This window comes from Vidua chalybeata, chromosome 4 (genome assembly GCF_026979565.1).
Source record: "Vidua chalybeata isolate OUT-0048 chromosome 4, bVidCha1 merged haplotype, whole genome shotgun sequence".
In the NCBI taxonomy this organism is placed as follows: Eukaryota; Metazoa; Chordata; class Aves; order Passeriformes; family Viduidae; genus Vidua; species Vidua chalybeata.
In genome coordinates, this window is record NC_071533.1 from 72,440,485 (window position 1) to 72,458,235 (window position 17,751).

Below are 17,751 nucleotides of genomic sequence, written 5' to 3' on the forward strand. Positions count from 1 at the left end.
CCCTGCCCTGCCTGCAGCTCGCCCATCCCAACAACCCCAACACAGATCCTTTAATAACTGCAGCAGCTCTGACATTGCTTTCCCTGGGAATCACAGCACTAGTCAGGACTTAGTATAAAGAGCAAAAATCATAAATTGATTTAATAACCTTTTAATAACCCCAAACCTCATCTAATGACACCCATGTTCAATCCCACACATACTCTGTGCCAGCAAAGCCAGGAGCTGTGAATCTCCAAGGATGTTTTTTTTTCCCAAGGTGACTTTTTTTTGGGAGAGGATTCAGCACTCACCCAGCTTTGAACGTGTGATTCCAATTAAGGCCGTGGTTCCATGGCAGCAGGATCGGAGCTGCCTGTTTGGATAAGGAGCAATAAAGCAGCAGCTGTATTTATTCACTTATTTGGATGCTGCTGGGGAAGACAGGATGCTAAAAGACAGGAGAAAACGTGTTTTAAAGGCAAACTTCGGGGACTCTTTTGTGTCCTGTGGGCATCCTCCTCCCTGAGGATCTTGTAGCCATCACCAGGGTGCCTCCTCGTGAGCAGGATAATCCTGCCTGTGTATTCCCATCTGCTTTGAAATGCTCAAAAATACAGAGATTTTTGTAATTATTTCTATGCATTGTGCAGGGAAAAGAAACTTTAAATGGCATGAATCCCTGCTGAAGGCAGGATTTAGTGGATATGGCCCGTGAGCCTATGCATGCAGGGATGGTTAATGCCAGGTTATTAAACCACAGGGGATTTTTGCTCTGTGTATATTAACCTGGAGACCCTGGGGCTTCTCTGTATTTGTACACACCAGAGTGAATTTCCAGTGGGAATTTGGTGGGATTTGAGCAGGAATCCCACCTGAGAGAGGAGTCTGTGCCACTCACAGCTCCCCATCAGCCCACGTGGCTGTGCCCAGCTCCGAGGGTGTCACACAGGGATGGCACCAGTTCCATTCCCAGGACACGGTCACCTCGGATCCTGGCAGGCTCCTGAGGTGCTTGACCCGTGTCCCAGATATTCCCACACACTGTGGCACACCTGGACAGGTAGAGACACATTCCCCTCGGCACAGGGGCACGATGTGATGTGCTGGCACAGCCTGGGGCCCGTAGGCTGTGCCCTGAGGAGTGCGGCCAGGAGATGCTGCGGGGGCTCCTGTGAGTTTGGGAATGGGACTGAGGGTTATGTTTGTGTCCCTGGGGGTGTCCGTGGGGAGGGGATTGGTGCTGGTGTGAGGTGTCCATTGGGAAGGAGTTTAGGTTGTTTTGGATGTCTGAGGAAGGAACAGCTGTTGGTGTAGGGGTCCATGAGGAAGGAATCGTTATCCATGGGGCATCCTCGGGAAGGACAGAGGGCCAGTGGTGGTCCACGGGAAAAGACCCCCACAGGTCACTGTAGAGGAAGATGCAGGGCAGGTGACACTGGAGGTGGCAGCAGGAAAAGAGTGCCAGGGTGGAAGGAGGGGTGTGGGTGACATGGGGTGTGGTGACATGGGGTGCCAGGGTGGAAGGAGGGGTGTCTGTGGGAGTGCTGCCATGGAACGTGGGGTGACTGTGCGGCTGTCCCTGGGAACGGGATCCGTGGGGCTGTCACTGCGGAAGCAGGGCTCTCCATGGGGGTGCTGGTGTGGAAAGAGGGGTGTCCATGGAAGAGCTTGAGAGCAAGGAGGGTTTCCATGGGAGCGTCGGTGGGGAGGAAGAGGTGTCGGTGTGGAGACTGGGGCATTGGTGGGGTGTGGGTGGGGAAGCAGGAGTGCTGGTAGGGAAGCAGGGGTGTTGGAGGGGTGTCAGTGGGGAAACAGGGGTGTCGGTGAGGAAGCAGGGGTGTCAGTGGGGAAGCAGGGGTGTCAGTAGCAAAGCAGGGGTGCTGGTAGGGAAGCAGGGGTGTCGGTGGGGAAGCAGGGGTGTCAGTGGGGTGTCAGTGGGGAAGCAGGGGTGCTGATAGGGAAGCAGGGGTGCTGGTAGGGAAGCAGGGGTATGGGTGGGGAAGCAGGGGTGTAGGCAGGGGTGTCGCTGGCGGCCAGCGGGGTGTGTGCAGCCCCCGCCGCCCCCCCGCCGCCGCTTTGCATAGGAGTGCGACTGTCCCCGGCCCCTCGCCCTCCATATAAGCGGCCGGGGCGGCGGCGGCCGCACCGGCCCGGCCATGCTGCAGAGCCCGGCGCGCCCCCGGCCCGGGCCGCCGCCCCCCAAGACCCCGTTCCACATCGAAGCGCTGCTCGCCCGGGAGCCGCCGCGCCGCGGCCCCGCCGCCTCCGTGAGCCCCGGGCCGCCAGCCCCGCGCTGGCCCGCGGCGGGACCCGCAGCCGGGCCGGCCCCGGCGGCGGCAGCGGCGGCAGCGGCGGCGGGGCTGGGGCCGCTGCCCGGAGCGTGGGGCTGGCCCTGGCCCTGGCCCGGGGCAGGTGAGCGGGGTCCGGCCGGGCGGGAGCGGGGCCGGGGCGCGGAGCGGGGATGCCGCGCACGGGGACGGGATGCGGGACCGGCCCGCTGGGAAATAACGGGGTCGGGGTCACCCCAAAGCGCCGCGGTCCCCGCTGCCGGGGTGGTTTCGTTCCTGCAGCCTCTGGAGCAGCCCCGAGCTGAAGCGTTGGGCTGCGGCTGCGGGACAGGGACGAGGCACAGGGAAAACTTTCCTTGGAGTTTTTTTTCCCCTCTGTAGGTGATCGATATAGCGAGACCAAAAAGGACGGGTTTATGTGGGTTTTTTTGTTTATTTGTTAATTTTTGCTATATTGCGAGGCAGTTTCTAACACACCTGATGTCTCTGAACAGTTTGACAAAGAAAGAGCCCGTGGTTGATTCCTTGAAGATGCTACAGGTTTTTACTAATCCATGATTCAGTCCCCAGTCCAGAACCTGGTGCAGAATATCCAAACTCACTGTTTGCATTTGAGATGGAGCCAGAAACTTGGAATAGATGCAACAGTAAAGTGAGAGAGCTCAAAGCAGTATTCCAGTGCCTGGGCTAGTGGAAGGTGGCGGAGGTGGGAACTGGATGATCTTTAAGGAGCTTTCCAACCCAAAGCAGTCCGTGGTTCCATGAGATCTTACGGCTGACTTTGCACACACTGGCATTTATTTCTCCTCTCATATAGCAGGAAGGCACTTCACTGCCAGAGTTTTAATCAAAAACCGGCTGTCATTTCTCAAAGCCTCGCTCCCAGAATTAATTTCTTCACCTCTGCTGCTGTGTGGGTCCCTCTTCTCCCAAATTTGCCCTCATCCCTCTCTAATTTTGCTTTCCCTGCAATTTTTCACTCACAGAAGTGAAACTGTCAAGTGTTTTGTGGCACTTGGCCCCCAAAACTTCATATTTTTAGTGCAGAAGCATCTAAGGAAAATGTTTTTGTTGATCCGTGGGTAAAATTTACACCGTGGTGATGGATGATACTGCCTGATCTGTCAGGATCTATTTTTACTGGAACTTTATAAGGACAACGACCAAGTGATTTTAACAAAAGTATCTCTATTCAGAGTATTTTTCTTGAAATTAAGTATTCCTTTTTAGCATTCAGAGCGTGATCTTGCTGTTGTCCAGGCAAAACCTGCAGCCAAGCCTATATTCCCTGTGTATAAGGAACTCCAGATTTGATCCTGCTGCTACAATATTCAGGCACCAAAAGCATTTGCTGATCTTTTATTAAGTACTTAGCAGAACTATTTAATACATTATTTCTTTCACGAGACAGCATCTGCAGAATTGTGTTAATCTTTATATTATATCAAACATCCAGGTATGAAAACACAGTTAAACAATTTGCAGAGCGATTTCCACTCAGCGCTTCATGTTGGAAATTACACTTGCTATTATTCCAGTGTTAAAATAGAAACAAAAAGTGATGGGTGAAAAGATTTTAATGATGAAAATAGTTTTAAGTGCAATTACGGCTGTTAAGCTGTCAGGTCTCCGGCCCACAAATCCTTAAACACACGCAGAACTTACGCCCAATTAATGAAAATAAGTAGGTCAAGGTGCAGGTTTGTGCCTGGAGAACGTGACAAGATCAGTCATTAAAGGAGAGATAAGTAGCAGGTGTGAATGGGGATCATTATGTGCAGTATTTCCATAAAAGCTAGAGAAACCTGGCTTGCCACAATAATTTGGAACAGCAGAGATGGGGACCATTAATGGCCTGATCCTGCCAGTGCTTTCCACAGGGAAAATCCCACTGGTTGTAATTAGTGGTTATGTTAAAGTGAATCTGGTGCTCGGAGAAGCCGCGGTGCCATCAGTGCTGGCCTTCCGTGGCTCCTATGGCTCCTAAACCCTTCAGGCTGTGCTGTGAGCCCTGCAGATCTCCAGGGCAATCACCTGGGCATGGACTCACGGTGGTTGGGCTGGGAAGGGATTGCAAGGAGCAGCAGTGAGCAGGGACATCAGCTGGATCAGGGAGGATGAGGGACTGGGGAAAGGGAGACCTGCTCTCAGTCAGGTGCCGGTGGCAGTGCAGGTGTTGGATTGTATGTTAATTTATGCTAATTACGGTTAACCTCAGGCCACAGCTGGAGAGGAGACAGGTCAGATACACTTGTTAGTCCTGCTAAATCATCACCACCCCTGGGAACTTTACGGGGAGCAGAGGTGCAGGATGTGGTCCTGCATGAGAGCTGCATCCTGGACACTGAGCCGGTGTGCCAAGGGAAGGGGAAAACCAGGGGCCAGTCTGGGGTCAACTCCCCCAAACTTTGAACATCTGTGATTCGGGGGTTCTGGAGACAGAGGTGGGATTTCTGTGTTCTGCAGCTCTTGATGCAATTCATTGTCCTGTTACAAAGGTCCTGTGCAGGCAAAGGTCACATCCTGCCCACCTCACTGAGTGCTGATTTCTTTGGGTCTGGCTGCACGTCCAGGACTGTCCTTGGTGGATCCTGAGGGTAAAACCATAGAACAGGCCCTCAAAAGTTCTTCTACTCCAGCTTTTCATGGGAAAAGGAGCCTGGATGAGATTTTCTGGGTAGGGACAGGGCAGGGACATCCCTGCTGGGTTTGTGCTTTCTCCCAGCTCCTTTAGTGCAGAGCCCTTCAATTCTTGCTGCTTTCTCACAGGTCTGGAGTTGTCTCACTGTGTTGGGACCAACCCGCTGGGTCCTGCTGGGCCTTGGAGGTCGGGGGGGCCCTGCAAGATGAAGAGAGTCCGCACGGTCTTCAAACCAGAGCAGCTGGAGCGGCTGGAGCAGGAGTTCCTCAAGCAGCAGTACATGGTGGGCACGGAGAGGGTGGACCTGGCTGCAACTCTGCATCTCACAGAGACCCAGGTAAGGGATGGGGGAGCCGAGCTGGTGGAACTGATCCCGGGGCTGCTCTGTGCTGATGGTCCCACTGGGAAGCGTGGTGGGAGGAGGGCACGGTGCAAAGTGACCCGTGGGACACCCTGCTGCCAGGTGACGTTGAAGAGATGTGCCTGGAGTTTGGATGGTTTCTGGATAAGATTTCTGAATCCATGAAGTGGAACAAAAAGCATTCAGGAGCACAACCCTGCTGTGCTTTAGAGTTGGAGCTGGGTTTGTTGCTGTGTCTGCATTGTCACGATCCTCTGGAGACTGTTTCAAGTGTCCTTTTATGACACTGGATATAATTATTTCCCTGCTCTGCCGTGTGAGTTCCTGCTCCTCCCACAGTAAATTGCTTGTTTAGTGTGGAGAGTGTGGAAAGAAGGAGCCAGGTGATCTTCCACAGTGGGATCTAAATTCAGCTGGGAAAAAGGGAGAGCAAAACAAGGCCAGTTCTGGAGGGACAAGGGATAATTATCGGGAGTCTCATCATGCCCTGTGGCAACTGCAGTCCTGGGGATGGGTTCAGGGGCTCCTTAGGGAGCTGCTTCCTTCACTTCCCTGGCCAGAGCCTTCTCAGTGCAGCTGCCTCCTCCATCCCCTGATCCTTTCCCATCACTGCTCTGCCCCCGTAGCTTCACCTCCTTCTAAGGAATAATGCACCTTCCCACTTTAAGGAGCTCTGCTTTTTGGGGATATGCACCTCGGGAGCACGTGGATTGGAAAAGGGCTCCTGGAGCCTTTGGGTTAAGCTGTTGTGCCACTTCCCATCCAGGTCAAAGTCTGGTTCCAGAACCGGAGGATCAAGTGGAGGAAGCAGAGCATGGAGCAGAAGGCGGCAAAGCTGTCGCAGTTTGGGGTGATCCAGCCTGCGAGCGCCGACTCCACCGGCAGCAAGGACCACGAGGAGGACCCCGTGGACGTGGAGCTTTGAACAGCCGAGGAGACTGGGCTGGTTTTTGATGCCTGGGGACGTGTCTGTGCTGCTTTGGTCCAAGTGAGACTGATCTGAGAGCTGGAGCTACAGGACTGAACTGCAGCTGGCTGGAAGGAACCCCCCAGGTTTCACTGGCTGCTGCTCGGTAGCCAAGTGCTGTAATTCCTCATCACTTAGTGGCAGGTGATCTCCTGTTTGCTCATGAAGCACCAGGACACACAAACAGTTTCCAGCAGAGAGGCTGGGGTGACAATCAGGGTGTCTCTGGTGCTGGGGTGACAATCAGGGTGATTCTGATGTTGGGGTGACAATCTGCTGGTTTCTGTGGTGTGGGGGTGACAATCAGAGGGTTACTTTGCAGCTGGGGTGACAATCAGAGGATGATTTTGATGCTGGGGTGACAATCAGAGAGTCTCTGATGCTGAGCAGGCAATGGGATCTGTCTCTGATGGCTCTGAGCACAAGGACATTTCAAACCAGCCCGGGTCACTGATGTGTGGCTGTGTGCTCCAAGGAGGAAGGAGGAGAATCTCCCTGATGGCTTTTTCTTCTCAACTTGACCCCCATGTTTGATGTTCAGACCAATCACAACCAAAATACCCCAAAAGGGGAAGCCCTTTCTCTGTGCTGCCACGCACAGACTCCTGAGGAGCAGCGTCCGAGCCTGCCCTGGAGCAGAAGTGCCTCCTCCTGTCAGTGCCTTGCTGTATCCGTGCCTTTTCCAGGGCTCCCCAGACCTGGATCCAGCCCCGGGTGCTGCGTGTCCCCTGGCACTGCTGTCCCTGCCCAGGGTGTGCGTGTGCTGCTGCTGCTGCAGGGAGCTGCCCCGGGGCTGCCCAAGCTGCAGGGCTGCTGGAGGCTGCAGTAAAAAGCAGCTCCCACACCTCAGCTGCTGCAGCACAGGGCCCCCTGCCCCGCGGCCAGATGTGCCACTGTGGCCCAGACACAGCTGCTGCTCTGTTCTCTCCTCATTATCCCTGCAGGTGCCCTGGGACGCAGCACCCGGAGCGCTCCGAGCACATCTGGAGCAGCCCGATGCGGTTAACAGCTGGATTTTTGGGGGTAGGGAGGGCTTTGGGGGGCCAGGACTAAGGACTCAGGCTGTCACCTTGCCTTCCTACAGCTGCCCAGGGCAGCAGCCACCACGGCCCATCAGCTCAGGATAAGTTATTCCGTCTCTTTCTGACCTAGAACACTGTATATCACTTTACTCTTATATTGTTATTTATAGAAATACCTTTTTTTTTTGCCTTAATACGTGTCACTTATTTATTTGTTTTTTTTTTGATAAAAATTGAGTTAATTTTAAAAAGAGAGATGGAATGAGTGTAAAAACAAAAAACAGATGGAAAAATTTCCAAGTACTCACTTTAATTTTCAATTGAAATGAGTAACAACAACAACAAAAAAACAACAACAAATGTATGTTCATCCTTCTCAACAGAGTTTGAGGGTTTTTTTCTTAATAAACTATTTTGGACAAAATACATACTAAAAATCTTTTTTTCAGTTGATTGATGACCCTATATCAAAGTAGATGAAAGGAGTTACTGCTTTGCACTGGTTCCTGCCAAGATAAACTACATTTTCAGTAAAAGCAGTCATGCCTGGTGAGTGGGGGGTGCTCAGGCTCCGGGAGAACAAGAACCTGAGTCTGCAGGTGGATGTGGCCAAACCTCTGCAGCTCCTGCTCTGCCAGCCTGAGGGGCTGGAGTGTGGCCAGGGCAGGGAACGGGGCGGGGAAGGGGCTGGAGAATTCCTGAGGGAGCTGGGAAGGGGCTGGAGAGTTCCTGAGGGAGGTGGGAAGGGGCTGGAGAGTTCCTGAGGGAGCTGGGAAGGGGCTGGAGAGTTCCTGAGGGAGCTGGGAAGGGGCTGGAGAATTCCTGAGGGAGCTGGGAAGGGGCTCAGCCTGGAGCAAAGGAGGCTCAGGGGGGACCTTGTGGCTCTGCACAGCTCCTGCCAGGAGGGGACAGCCGGGGGGTCGGGCTGGGAACAGGGACAGGAGGAGAGGAATCTCAGGATCACTGAGGCTGGAAAATCCCTCCAAGCTGTGCCCGATCCCCCCTTGTCCCCAGCCCAGAGCTCTGAGTGCCTTCCTTGGACACCTCAGGGGATGGAGTCTCCACCACCTCCCTGGGCAGCCCCTTCCAGTGCCCGTTCCACCCCTTTCCATGAAGAAATCTCTGAGGAAATGGCCTCAGGTTGTGACAGGGGAGGTTTATATTGGATGTTGGGCAAAATTCATTCACAGGAAGGGCTGTGCAGCCCGGGCACAGCTGCAGTGGTGGAAACCCCATCCCTGGAGGGATTTCAAAGCCTTGTGGATGTGGCACTTGGGGACGTGGCTCTGCTGTGGCCTTGGCAGTGTCAGGGAACATTGGTCTCGTTTGTCTTAGTGCGCTTTTCCCACGCAAGTATTCCATGAGTCGCTGAGGGTGTGACGGCAGCAGGAGTCACGGCAGCATTGTCCCACCTGTGGCCTGTCCTTGTCCCTGCCGCGGGCACCGTGTGATGGAGCGCAGCCTGCGCTGGCTCCACCGGCTCTGGATCCCACAGCACGGCCAGGGAACGTGGCCCTGGCAGCCTGTTTGTCCCTTGTCCCCCGGCCGGGTGGCCGGAGCCGTGGCCAGCCCTGCGGCCACGCTGTGGGTCAGCGGCCAGTCCTGAGGCCACGCTCCAGCTGCCGGCCCGGGCACGGAGGTGGCAGCTCCGGCTCTGTCACCCGGTGTCGTGTCCCCGCCACGAGCCGACAGTGACATCTAGTGACACCAAACGACTCCCCAAAGCCCCGAATAAGGAATCGTCCCGAACTCCGCACCCTGCTCCCGCCGCCTGGCCAGCGACGAGCCGGGCTGAGCCGCAGCGCTGTGAATTAGTAAATACAACCAAACACCCATGTCCGTGGGCTTTAAGGCTTTGCGGACCCCCGAGCAGGAGGTGGAGAGGGCAGAGTGGCCAGAGCAGCGTGTTTTGAAGGCTTTTCTGGGGGAAGTCGGGCCGGTTTTGGGTGCGCAGGGCAGTGGCCGACGCCTCCACTCTCCATGAGGGGAGACCTCAAGTGAGGGGGGGGAACTTGTGCTCCTGCTTGACAGGGCTGTGACGGCTATTCCTCTCCCATTAAACAACGATAACTGACTGGGGAGAGGCAGCAACCTCGTGTACGATTTGGGGTGGCAGCGGCAGCGCCCCGGCCCCGTTTTGGGGTGTTTCGGCGGTGTTTTGGGGTGTTTCGGCGGTGTTTTGGCGGTGTTTTCAGACGCTGCCCAGGGGCTGTGGAAGGGGGGCCAAGATGGCCGCCGGCCCCCGCGCGCCCCGCGGCTGAGGGGGGCGATGGCGAGCGCGGGCCCCTGAGGGGCGCAGGGGGCGGGGGCGGAGGAGGAGGAAGAGGAGGAGGAGGAGGAGGAAGAGGAAGAGGCGCTGCCCGGCGGGTCAGGGCGGGGAAGTCGCCGCCCGAAGATGGCGGCCGCGGCGGGGCCACACGCCGGGGCTGCGGCGGAGGCGCGGTTCATCAGCAGCGCCAAGGTGAGCGGCCCGCGGTCTCCCCTCCGTGAGGGTCCCTCCCTTCCCGCCCAGCCTGGGGGACGGAGGGAGGAGAAGCCCCCGCAGGGTCCCCTCGGGATGGAGGGGATGGAGGGATTCCCTCAGCTCCCCGGTATGACTCGGCTTCGGGCGCGTCCCTGACCCGCGGTTGTCCCTCGGCAGGGAAAGGGCTTGTTCGCCACCAGAAACATCCGCAAAGGGGAAACAGTCTTCGTGGAGAGGCCGGTGGTGTCATCCCAGTTCCTCTGGAATGCCCTGTACAACTACCGAGGTGAGCGGCTGGCGCTGGCGGCATGTCCCCATCCCTGTCACCTGTCCTGGTGGGGTGACCGCGGGACCGCAGAGGTACCCAGGGAAGGGTTTGGGTTTGTATTAGCGCCTCTATAAAGGTGGCCCTGCTGCCTTTTCTGCCTCCACACTAAACTGTTGACAACTTCAGGTGTCATCCATCAGCTCTGGAGGAATGTGCCAGGTGCCACCATAGAATCTTGGAATGGGTTGGGTTGGAAGGGGCTTTAAAGATAATATTCCACCTCTGCTATGGGCAGGGACGCCTTGCCCCAGCCCAGGTTGCTCCAAGCCCCATCCCCTTGTTCCTCTCTGGTGGTGGTACCAGTTGTGTTGGGTTGCCCTGGGTTCTGGTCCCTTTCCTTTCCAAAAGCTTTCCTGTGGATCCATCCACCCATTCCATCATCCATCCATCCATCCATCCCTCATCCATCCACCATCCATCCATCCATCCATCCATCCATCCATCCATCCATCCATTATCCATCCATCCATCCATCCATCCATCATCCATCCATCCATCCCTCCATCCATCCATCCATCCATCCATCATCCATCCATCCATCCATCCATCCATCATCCATCCATCATCCATCCATTATCCATCCATCCATCCATTCCTCATCCCTCCATCCATCCCTCCATCCATCCATCCATCCATCCATCCATCCATCCATCATCCATCCATCCATCCATCCATCCATCCATCCATCCATCCATCCATCATCCATCCATCCATCCATCATCCATCCATCCATCCATCCCTCATCCATCCATCCATCATCCATCCATCCATCCATCCATCCATCCATCATCCATCCATCCATCCATCCCTCATCCATCCATCCATCATCCATCCATCCATCCATCCATCCATCCATCCATCCATCATCCATCCATCATCCATCCATCCATCCATCATCCATCCATCATCCATCCATCATCCATCATCCATCCATCATCCATCCATCCATCCATCATCCATCATCCATCCATCCATCCATCCATCCATCATCCATCCCTCATCCATCCATCCATCCATCCATCCATCCATCCATCCATCCATCATCCATCCATCCATCCATCATCCATCCATCATCCATCCATCATCCATCCATCCATCATCCATCCATCATCCATCCATCATCCATCCATCCATCCATCTATCCATCCATCCATCATCCATCATCCATCCATCCATCATCCATCCATCATCCATCCATCCATCATCCATCCATCATCCATCATCCATCCATCCATCATCCATCCATCCATCCATCCATCCATCCATCCATCATCCATCCATCCATCATCCATCCATCCATCCATCCATCATCCATCCATCCATCCATCCATCCATCCATCCATCATCCATCCATCCATCCATCTCTCATCCACCCACCCACCCACGCCCCCACCCTGCCTGTCTCCCCACAGCCTGTGATCACTGCCTGCGGGCGCTGGAGACGGCGGAGGAGAACGCCCAGCGCCTGCTGGGGAAGAGCTCCCTGGTGCTGCCTCACCCGGAGCAGTGCAGCACCCGGAAAGACCTGCACCAGCAGTGCCCCCGCTGCCAGGTACGGCACTGCCAGGAGGGACCGTGCTCTCCTTGGGATCTTGAGTCCTTCCCATCCGTCTGGGCTCTTGTGCTGTCTGCCTTTCCATGCTGTGGGCCAAAGAGCCAGGGCTCTGCTGGTCAGGGAGGGGGCACAGCTGGCTCAGGCGGATCTAGGAGCCCCTTTTCCTGCTGCCACGGCCAATGGCAGCGCTGTCCCCTCGCTCTAGGTGACGTACTGCAGTGCAGAATGCAGGCAGGCAGCGCTGGAGCAGTACCACCAGGTCCTCTGCCTCGGCCCGTCCCGGGACGACCCCACGCACCCCCTCAACAAGCTGCAGGAGGCGTGGAGGTAGGGCCTGCCCTGCCTCTGGCTGCACGGGCAAGGGAGGTGGCTCTGCTGGGCTGGCTCCTTGCTGGGCATCCCTGCACGAGGTGGCTGCAGGGTGGGGGTGGCCGTGGGACACTGCCCCGCTCTTTCTCCTGGTTGGGTGTTGTGGTGTTGGCAGCCCCAGGGTTTGGACAACACAGCTGAGCACTCCTTATTTTTCTCCTGCTAAAGAGCTACAAAGTGCAGAGCTATGCACATCCCTCACTTCTGCAGTTTTCTGGTGCTCTTGTAGATCTCCAGCCTCTGGGAGATCCTCCTTGTAGCATCCCATGGGTCCATTTCTGTCCCTGCTTTAAAAAAAAAATAGTTCCAGAATGGGATGAGCAACATCCCTGACCCAAATCTTGTCCCACGCCCCAGCAGAGTGAGCAGGATGGAGGGGGATTTGTTCCTATGGGTGGAGCAGGAAGGTGGGTGCAGGTTTCTCTCCACTGGACCCCCACACAGCGATGCTGCGCTGACCATTTGGTGTGCTGGATCAGTGCAGGCCTGACCACACCTATGGCAGCTGCCTCTGCCTCCCTCCAGCTTTTCATTCCCATGCCAGCCCTGATCTGCTCATCTCTTCTCCATTTTAATCCCCCAGAAACATGCATTACCCTCCAGAGACTTCCAGCATCATGCTGATGGCCAGGATGGTTGCCACCATCAAACAGGTACGGTGGGTGGTTTTGTTACCCCATTGTGGATGTTATTCCCAAGGCTCTGTTTCCTTGGCCTGGCTTTCTCAGCATTTATTCTGACAATCCTCCCTCCCTCTGGGCTGGGGAGGAAAGTGGTGTTGGTGCAATGCCTCTGCTTGATTCTTTTGTCAGGCTAAAGACAAGGAGTGGTGGATCAAGGCCTTCTCCCAGTTCTGCAACAAGACAGCAAATGAAGAAGAGGAGATTGTGCACAAGCTGCTGGGGGATAAATTTAAGGTAAGACCCAGCAGCTCTTAAATTGTCTCGAGCCTTCCTTCTCCTGCCTGTGTCTGTGAGCCCACAGATGCCAAAGCCTCATTACGGTGGGGATAGGAAGCACTGGAAACTCCAGGCTTAAAGGGAGGGCCCTGACAGTGAGGAAGTGGTTGCTTAGAGGGTTTTGGCCTTGTGATGCTTTCATGGGATATGCTGCTCCTTCCTGTGGGGGAGATGTTCCTGCTGTGGGCTGGGACAGCGTGATATTTAGCTGCTGAGTAGGTGGCTTTTGCTGCTGAAATGGGTGGATTTCACAGCTGTGAGGGCAGCAGCCTCCAGCCGTGCAGGACAGGCCGGGGAGCCCAGGTCCTTCTGGAGCCTCTGGCCTGTGCTGGGCTCACCCCCAGCACCCCCACCCTGACCGTGCTCTGTGTCCTGCCAGGGCCAGCTGGAGCTGCTGCGGTTGCTCTTCACCGACGCCCTTTATGATGAATATCTCAGCAGGGTGAGTGGATCTGCCTCCCAGAGAGCCCAGGAGCATTGGCCAGGGCTTCCCCTGGGACTCTGCTCGTTCCTTGCTTTCCCCAAAGCTCCCTGTGGCATTCGAAGCATTGCAGAGCGAGGTGCTCTGCAGGCTGGCCTGGCCTCAGTTCCTTTGTCCTGTCCCTGCTGCAGTGGTTCACTCCGGAAGGCTTTCGATCCCTCTTTGCCCTCGTTGGGACCAATGGCCAAGGCATAGGAACCAGGTAATGGGGCTTTGTGGAGCTGTGTTATGTGAATGGCTGGGTTTAAGAGACAGGGTCAGAGAGGCAGACTTAAAAAAAACTTCATCTTGGCTGTGTCCAACCCTTTCACATCCCTCTGCCAGACCTTGGCTGCTCAGGGCCACCTTGGATCTCCTCTGCGAGATCTCACCGTGTGCTGACAACACTATGGGAGTATAAAAATGTCCTGCTGTCCTTTTTGACAGCACTGGGGGACTGTAAAAATGTCCTGCTGTCCTTTTTGACAGCACCGTGGGGCTGTGACAGTGTCCCACTGCTCCCTGTAGCACCGTGGGGCTGTGACAGTGTCCCACTGCTCCCTGTAGCACCGTGGGGCTGTGACAGTGTCCCACTGCTCCCCAAAGCACCGTGGGGCTGTGACAGTGTCCCACTGCTCCCCAAAGCACCGTGGGGCTGTGACAGTGTCCCACTGCTCCCCAAAGCAGCGTGGGGCTGTGACAGTGTCCCACTGCTCCCCAAAGCAGCGTGGGGCTGTGACAGTGTCCCACTGCTCCCTGAAGCACCATGGGGCTGTGACAGTGTCCCACTGCTCCCTGAAGCACCGTGGGGCTGTGACAGTGTCCCACTGCTCCCCAAAGCACCGTGGGGCTGTGACAGTGTCCCACTGCTCCCCAAAGCACCGTGGGGCTGTGACAGTGTCCCACTGCTCCCTGAAGCACCGTGGGGCTGTGACAGTGTCCTACTGCTCTCTAAAGCACTGTGGGGCTGTGACAGTGTCCCACTGCTCATTAAAGCACTGTGGGGCTGTGACAGTGTCCCACTGCTCCCTGTAGCACCGTGGGGCTGTGACAGTGTCCCATTTCCCCCCAGCTCCCTGAGCCAGTGGGTGCACGCGTGCGACGCGCTGGATCTGCCCATGCTACAGCGGGAGGAGCTGGACGCCTTCATCGACCAGCTCTACAAGGACATTGAGAAGGGTGAGGCTCTGGCAGTGCAGGGATGGGGCAGGCAGCCTCGGGAAATGGATCTTTGTCCTCCGTCCCCTCCCAGTGGGAGGGAAGGGCTCTTGGGAGATCACCCTGCAGCACCCAGGCCGTGCTGGCTGTGGGTGTTCATGTTGATGGACAGTCCTTCGTGCTTGTGTGTGGAAGAGCAGGAATGGACCATGCAAAGCTCTAACCCCTCTCTCTTTGCTGCAGAGTCAGGAGAGTTCCTCAACTGCGAGGGATCAGGGCTCTACGTGCTGCAGAGCTGCTGTAAGTAACACAAGGACTGGGAGGAAAACCAGTAGCGAGGAGGGAAATGTCCCGTGCTAGGCTGGCTCATCTCTTCATCTGGAGAAAGGGGTTTGTGCTTGCCATCTGTGGGATGGGGTGGGGTGGATGTGGTGGGCACTGCTCTCTCAGTGTTCCCTGGCTTTTTGCCCAGCTGTGAATGGCCAGTCCTGCCTTGCATGCACTCAGATGTGATGTGGTTCCAGGAGCCACTTAGGCATTTAGCAGAGATTGTATTGCCCGTAGGTAACCACAGCTGCATCCCCAATGCTGAGACATCCTTCCCAGAAAACAACTTCCTCCTGCATCTCACTGCTCTGGAGGACATCGAAGCAGGAGAGGTGAGCCAGCGGGGCCTGGGTGGACCTGAGGTGACATCACACCTTGGCATCATCCCTGTGTCCCCTACATCCTCCATGGATCCCAGCCCCAAAACCTCCTGTGTCCTGCATGATCTTGGCAGAGGAATTCAATCCCCATCCCATGTAGGGGCTGCCAGACCCCTGTTTCTGCCTGATTCTGAGAGGGACTGGGAGAAATCCTGCTGCTTTGGGATCATGGGGAGTGATTCTGAGCCCAACCCATTTGTGTTTGCTGGCAGGAAATCTGCATCAGTTACTTAGATTGCTGTCAGAGGGAGCGCAGCAGACACAGCCGCAACAAGATACTCAGGTAGGGGCTGCCTGGAGCTACCTGGGGGGCCCTCACACCCCTTGACACCCCAAACAGTCCATCAGGGCAGCATCCCCACCCCGGGGCTGTGTGTGCCTTGGGCTGTGGCTGTGCACGGGCTGCTGTGAGCTTCAGTGGGCCCGTGGCAGGGGCTGTGTACAGCATGTGGTGCTTCGAGCTCCTTGTAACGTGTTGTAGCCTTGGGGACAAAGGATTTGGATCCCCCCTCTCTCTGCAGGTTTACACCTGCAGACCCTTCCTTTTCCTTCTCTGTCCCTCAGGGGTGGAGGTTCCTGCTGGGGGTCACTGTCCCTGTCCCATCACCCCCGTGGGGCTGAGAAATCCCCCTCTCCACCTGGGGTACCTTCACCCTGCCTGAGCCAGCAGGATGGAACCCCCAAACTCCTCCGGGTCCGACACATTTAGCCCCTTCCTGGCTGTTCTCTTCCCGACCCCTGCCCAGCAGCAGTGTGGGACTGTACCTGTCTCCACACCATCCCTCTGTCTCCTGCCTGCCCACCTGCCAGGGAGAACTACTTGTTTACCTGCTCGTGTCCCAAGTGCCTCGCGCAAGCCGACGACGCCGACGTGACGTCGGACGAAGAGGAGGAGGGCGAAGGAGAGACGGACGACGCAGAGCTGGAGGATGAGATGACTGATGTGTGATCCTGGCCCCGGGCGAGAGGAGAGGGAAGGGATGGGATGGGAAGGGCCTGGAGGTTCCTCCAAGAGGCAGCAGCTTTAATTTAGAACAGGGTTGTGTTGTGGGGTCGGAGCGGGGCAGCCGGGAGCCGGAGGCAGGCCCTGCTCCCGCCTGTCCGTGTTGTCCCTGTGCGTGTGTATGTGTGTGTGTGTCAGGCTGTCCCTGTCCTCCCTGTGAGGACAAGCTGTGAGCCAGTGGCCCTCCAGCACATCCCAGTTCCCAGTAGGGCTGGCTGGTGCACGCAGGGGAGGCTGGAGGAGAGTGGGATCCAGCCAGCCCCTGGGACACCACGCTGGTCACCTGTGAGGTCGCTCTGCCGTGTCTGTGCAGGCTGTGGATGTGGAGGAGCTTGTCCTTCCCACCCTGCAGGGACGAGGGAAATGTGTGTGTGTGTGTGTGTGTCAGTGTGTCTGTGCACGAGGGTACTATTTAATGTCTATATTAGCACTATCTACACACTATGGAGCTGGGGCCCTCATATATCCTCCATTCCATGCCTTGGCCAGCAGTGAGGGGCAGGGGGATCTTGCAGGGGATGCCTTGGAGAGTGGCCCAGAGCTCGAGTCCAGCAGGGAGAGCAGAGCTGACCCTGCAGACACCTCCTGCCCAGCTTGGCCCACCCTTCCCATGACAGAGCCCTGGGCAGTGACTGCAGGACCGTGTGGGGCTGGAGAATGGCCAGGAGCTGACGTGGGCTGGGGTGTCATCCCAAACCCAGAAGGCATTTTGGGTTTTGTAGGGAGGGAGTTTCCCTCCCTCCAGCCAGCCGTGGGACGAGGCTGTGCCTGGGGATGCAGCATGTGCTGGGTGCTTCCCTGCACCCAGTGCTCCCACACGGAGATGTGCCAGTGCTGAGTGGCCCCACTGGATGTCCCCTTGTCATCCATCCCACGCTGCCACCCTCAAGGCCACGCCACGCAGTGCTGTCCCTGTTGCAGACCATGTGGCTGGAGGGACAGCGGCTCCAAGTGACAGGCAGCAGGTCAGGGATGCACCTGGGGTTATTTCCTTCCTCCATGGATTCTGGGGAGCTGTTTTCCTGCTGCCGTGTCCGTGGCAGCTGGATTGTGAGACCGAGGGTGGCACACCTGTGGCACTGCCATCACCACCAGCCCTGCCTCCTGCTGCTTGTCCCCAGCCATCCCGGGGCCACATCCCCTTCAGTGTTCCTAATAAACCGAGACTGGTGACAGCTGGGGACCTGTGCTTTGTATTGCTGAGTGCAGAGAGGGCTGTGACCCAGGGGCTGCTCCTGTGGGGACACGGGGCTGGGGCTGGGGGAACAGACACCTGTGCAAGTGTGGGCTCTGGATTTGTGACCAGCCCACCCTTGGGGACAGCTGCTGTGCTGTCCCAAGAGGCTCTGAGCCCTGCCCCAGCTGCAGGAGGTACTTGGAGAATTTTACTAGGAAAAAAATTGAGGATGAGATTTATCCCTTCATCCACTGACTGCTGGAAATAAAAGAGGAACTTCCCTTTTTCTAAAACTTACTCAGACTTCATT

General features: G+C 56.4%; 2 protein-coding genes across 3 annotated transcripts; both read left to right on the forward strand.

The window, feature by feature from the left end:
* Positions 1-4,956: 4,956 nt before the first annotated feature.
* Positions 4,957-7,245, forward strand: LOC128787039 (homeobox protein not2-like). Its single transcript, XM_053940900.1, has 2 exons — positions 4,957-5,248; positions 6,039-7,245. Exons 1-2 carry the CDS (start codon positions 5,117-5,119, stop codon positions 6,195-6,197), a joined length of 291 nt encoding a protein of 96 aa, XP_053796875.1. The 5' UTR covers positions 4,957-5,116; the 3' UTR covers positions 6,198-7,245.
* A 365-nt stretch (positions 7,246-7,610) lies between these two features.
* On the forward strand, positions 7,611-17,738 carry SMYD5 (SMYD family member 5). 2 transcript variants are annotated; one of them, XM_053939970.1, is made up of 13 exons: positions 7,611-9,722; positions 9,903-10,011; positions 11,466-11,605; positions 11,814-11,935; positions 12,561-12,630; positions 12,790-12,894; positions 13,316-13,378; positions 13,549-13,619; positions 14,469-14,575; positions 14,798-14,854; positions 15,119-15,213; positions 15,474-15,544; positions 16,011-17,738. In XM_053939970.1, exons 1-13 carry the CDS (start codon positions 9,657-9,659, stop codon positions 16,192-16,194), a joined length of 1,260 nt encoding a protein of 419 aa, XP_053795945.1. In that variant the 5' UTR covers positions 7,611-9,656; the 3' UTR covers positions 16,195-17,738. The 2 variants fall into 2 exon arrangements, with proteins under 2 accessions (XP_053795945.1, XP_053795946.1); XM_053939971.1 differs by having other exon boundaries at positions 7,617-9,722; positions 16,072-17,738.
* Positions 17,739-17,751: the final 13 nt, after the last annotated feature.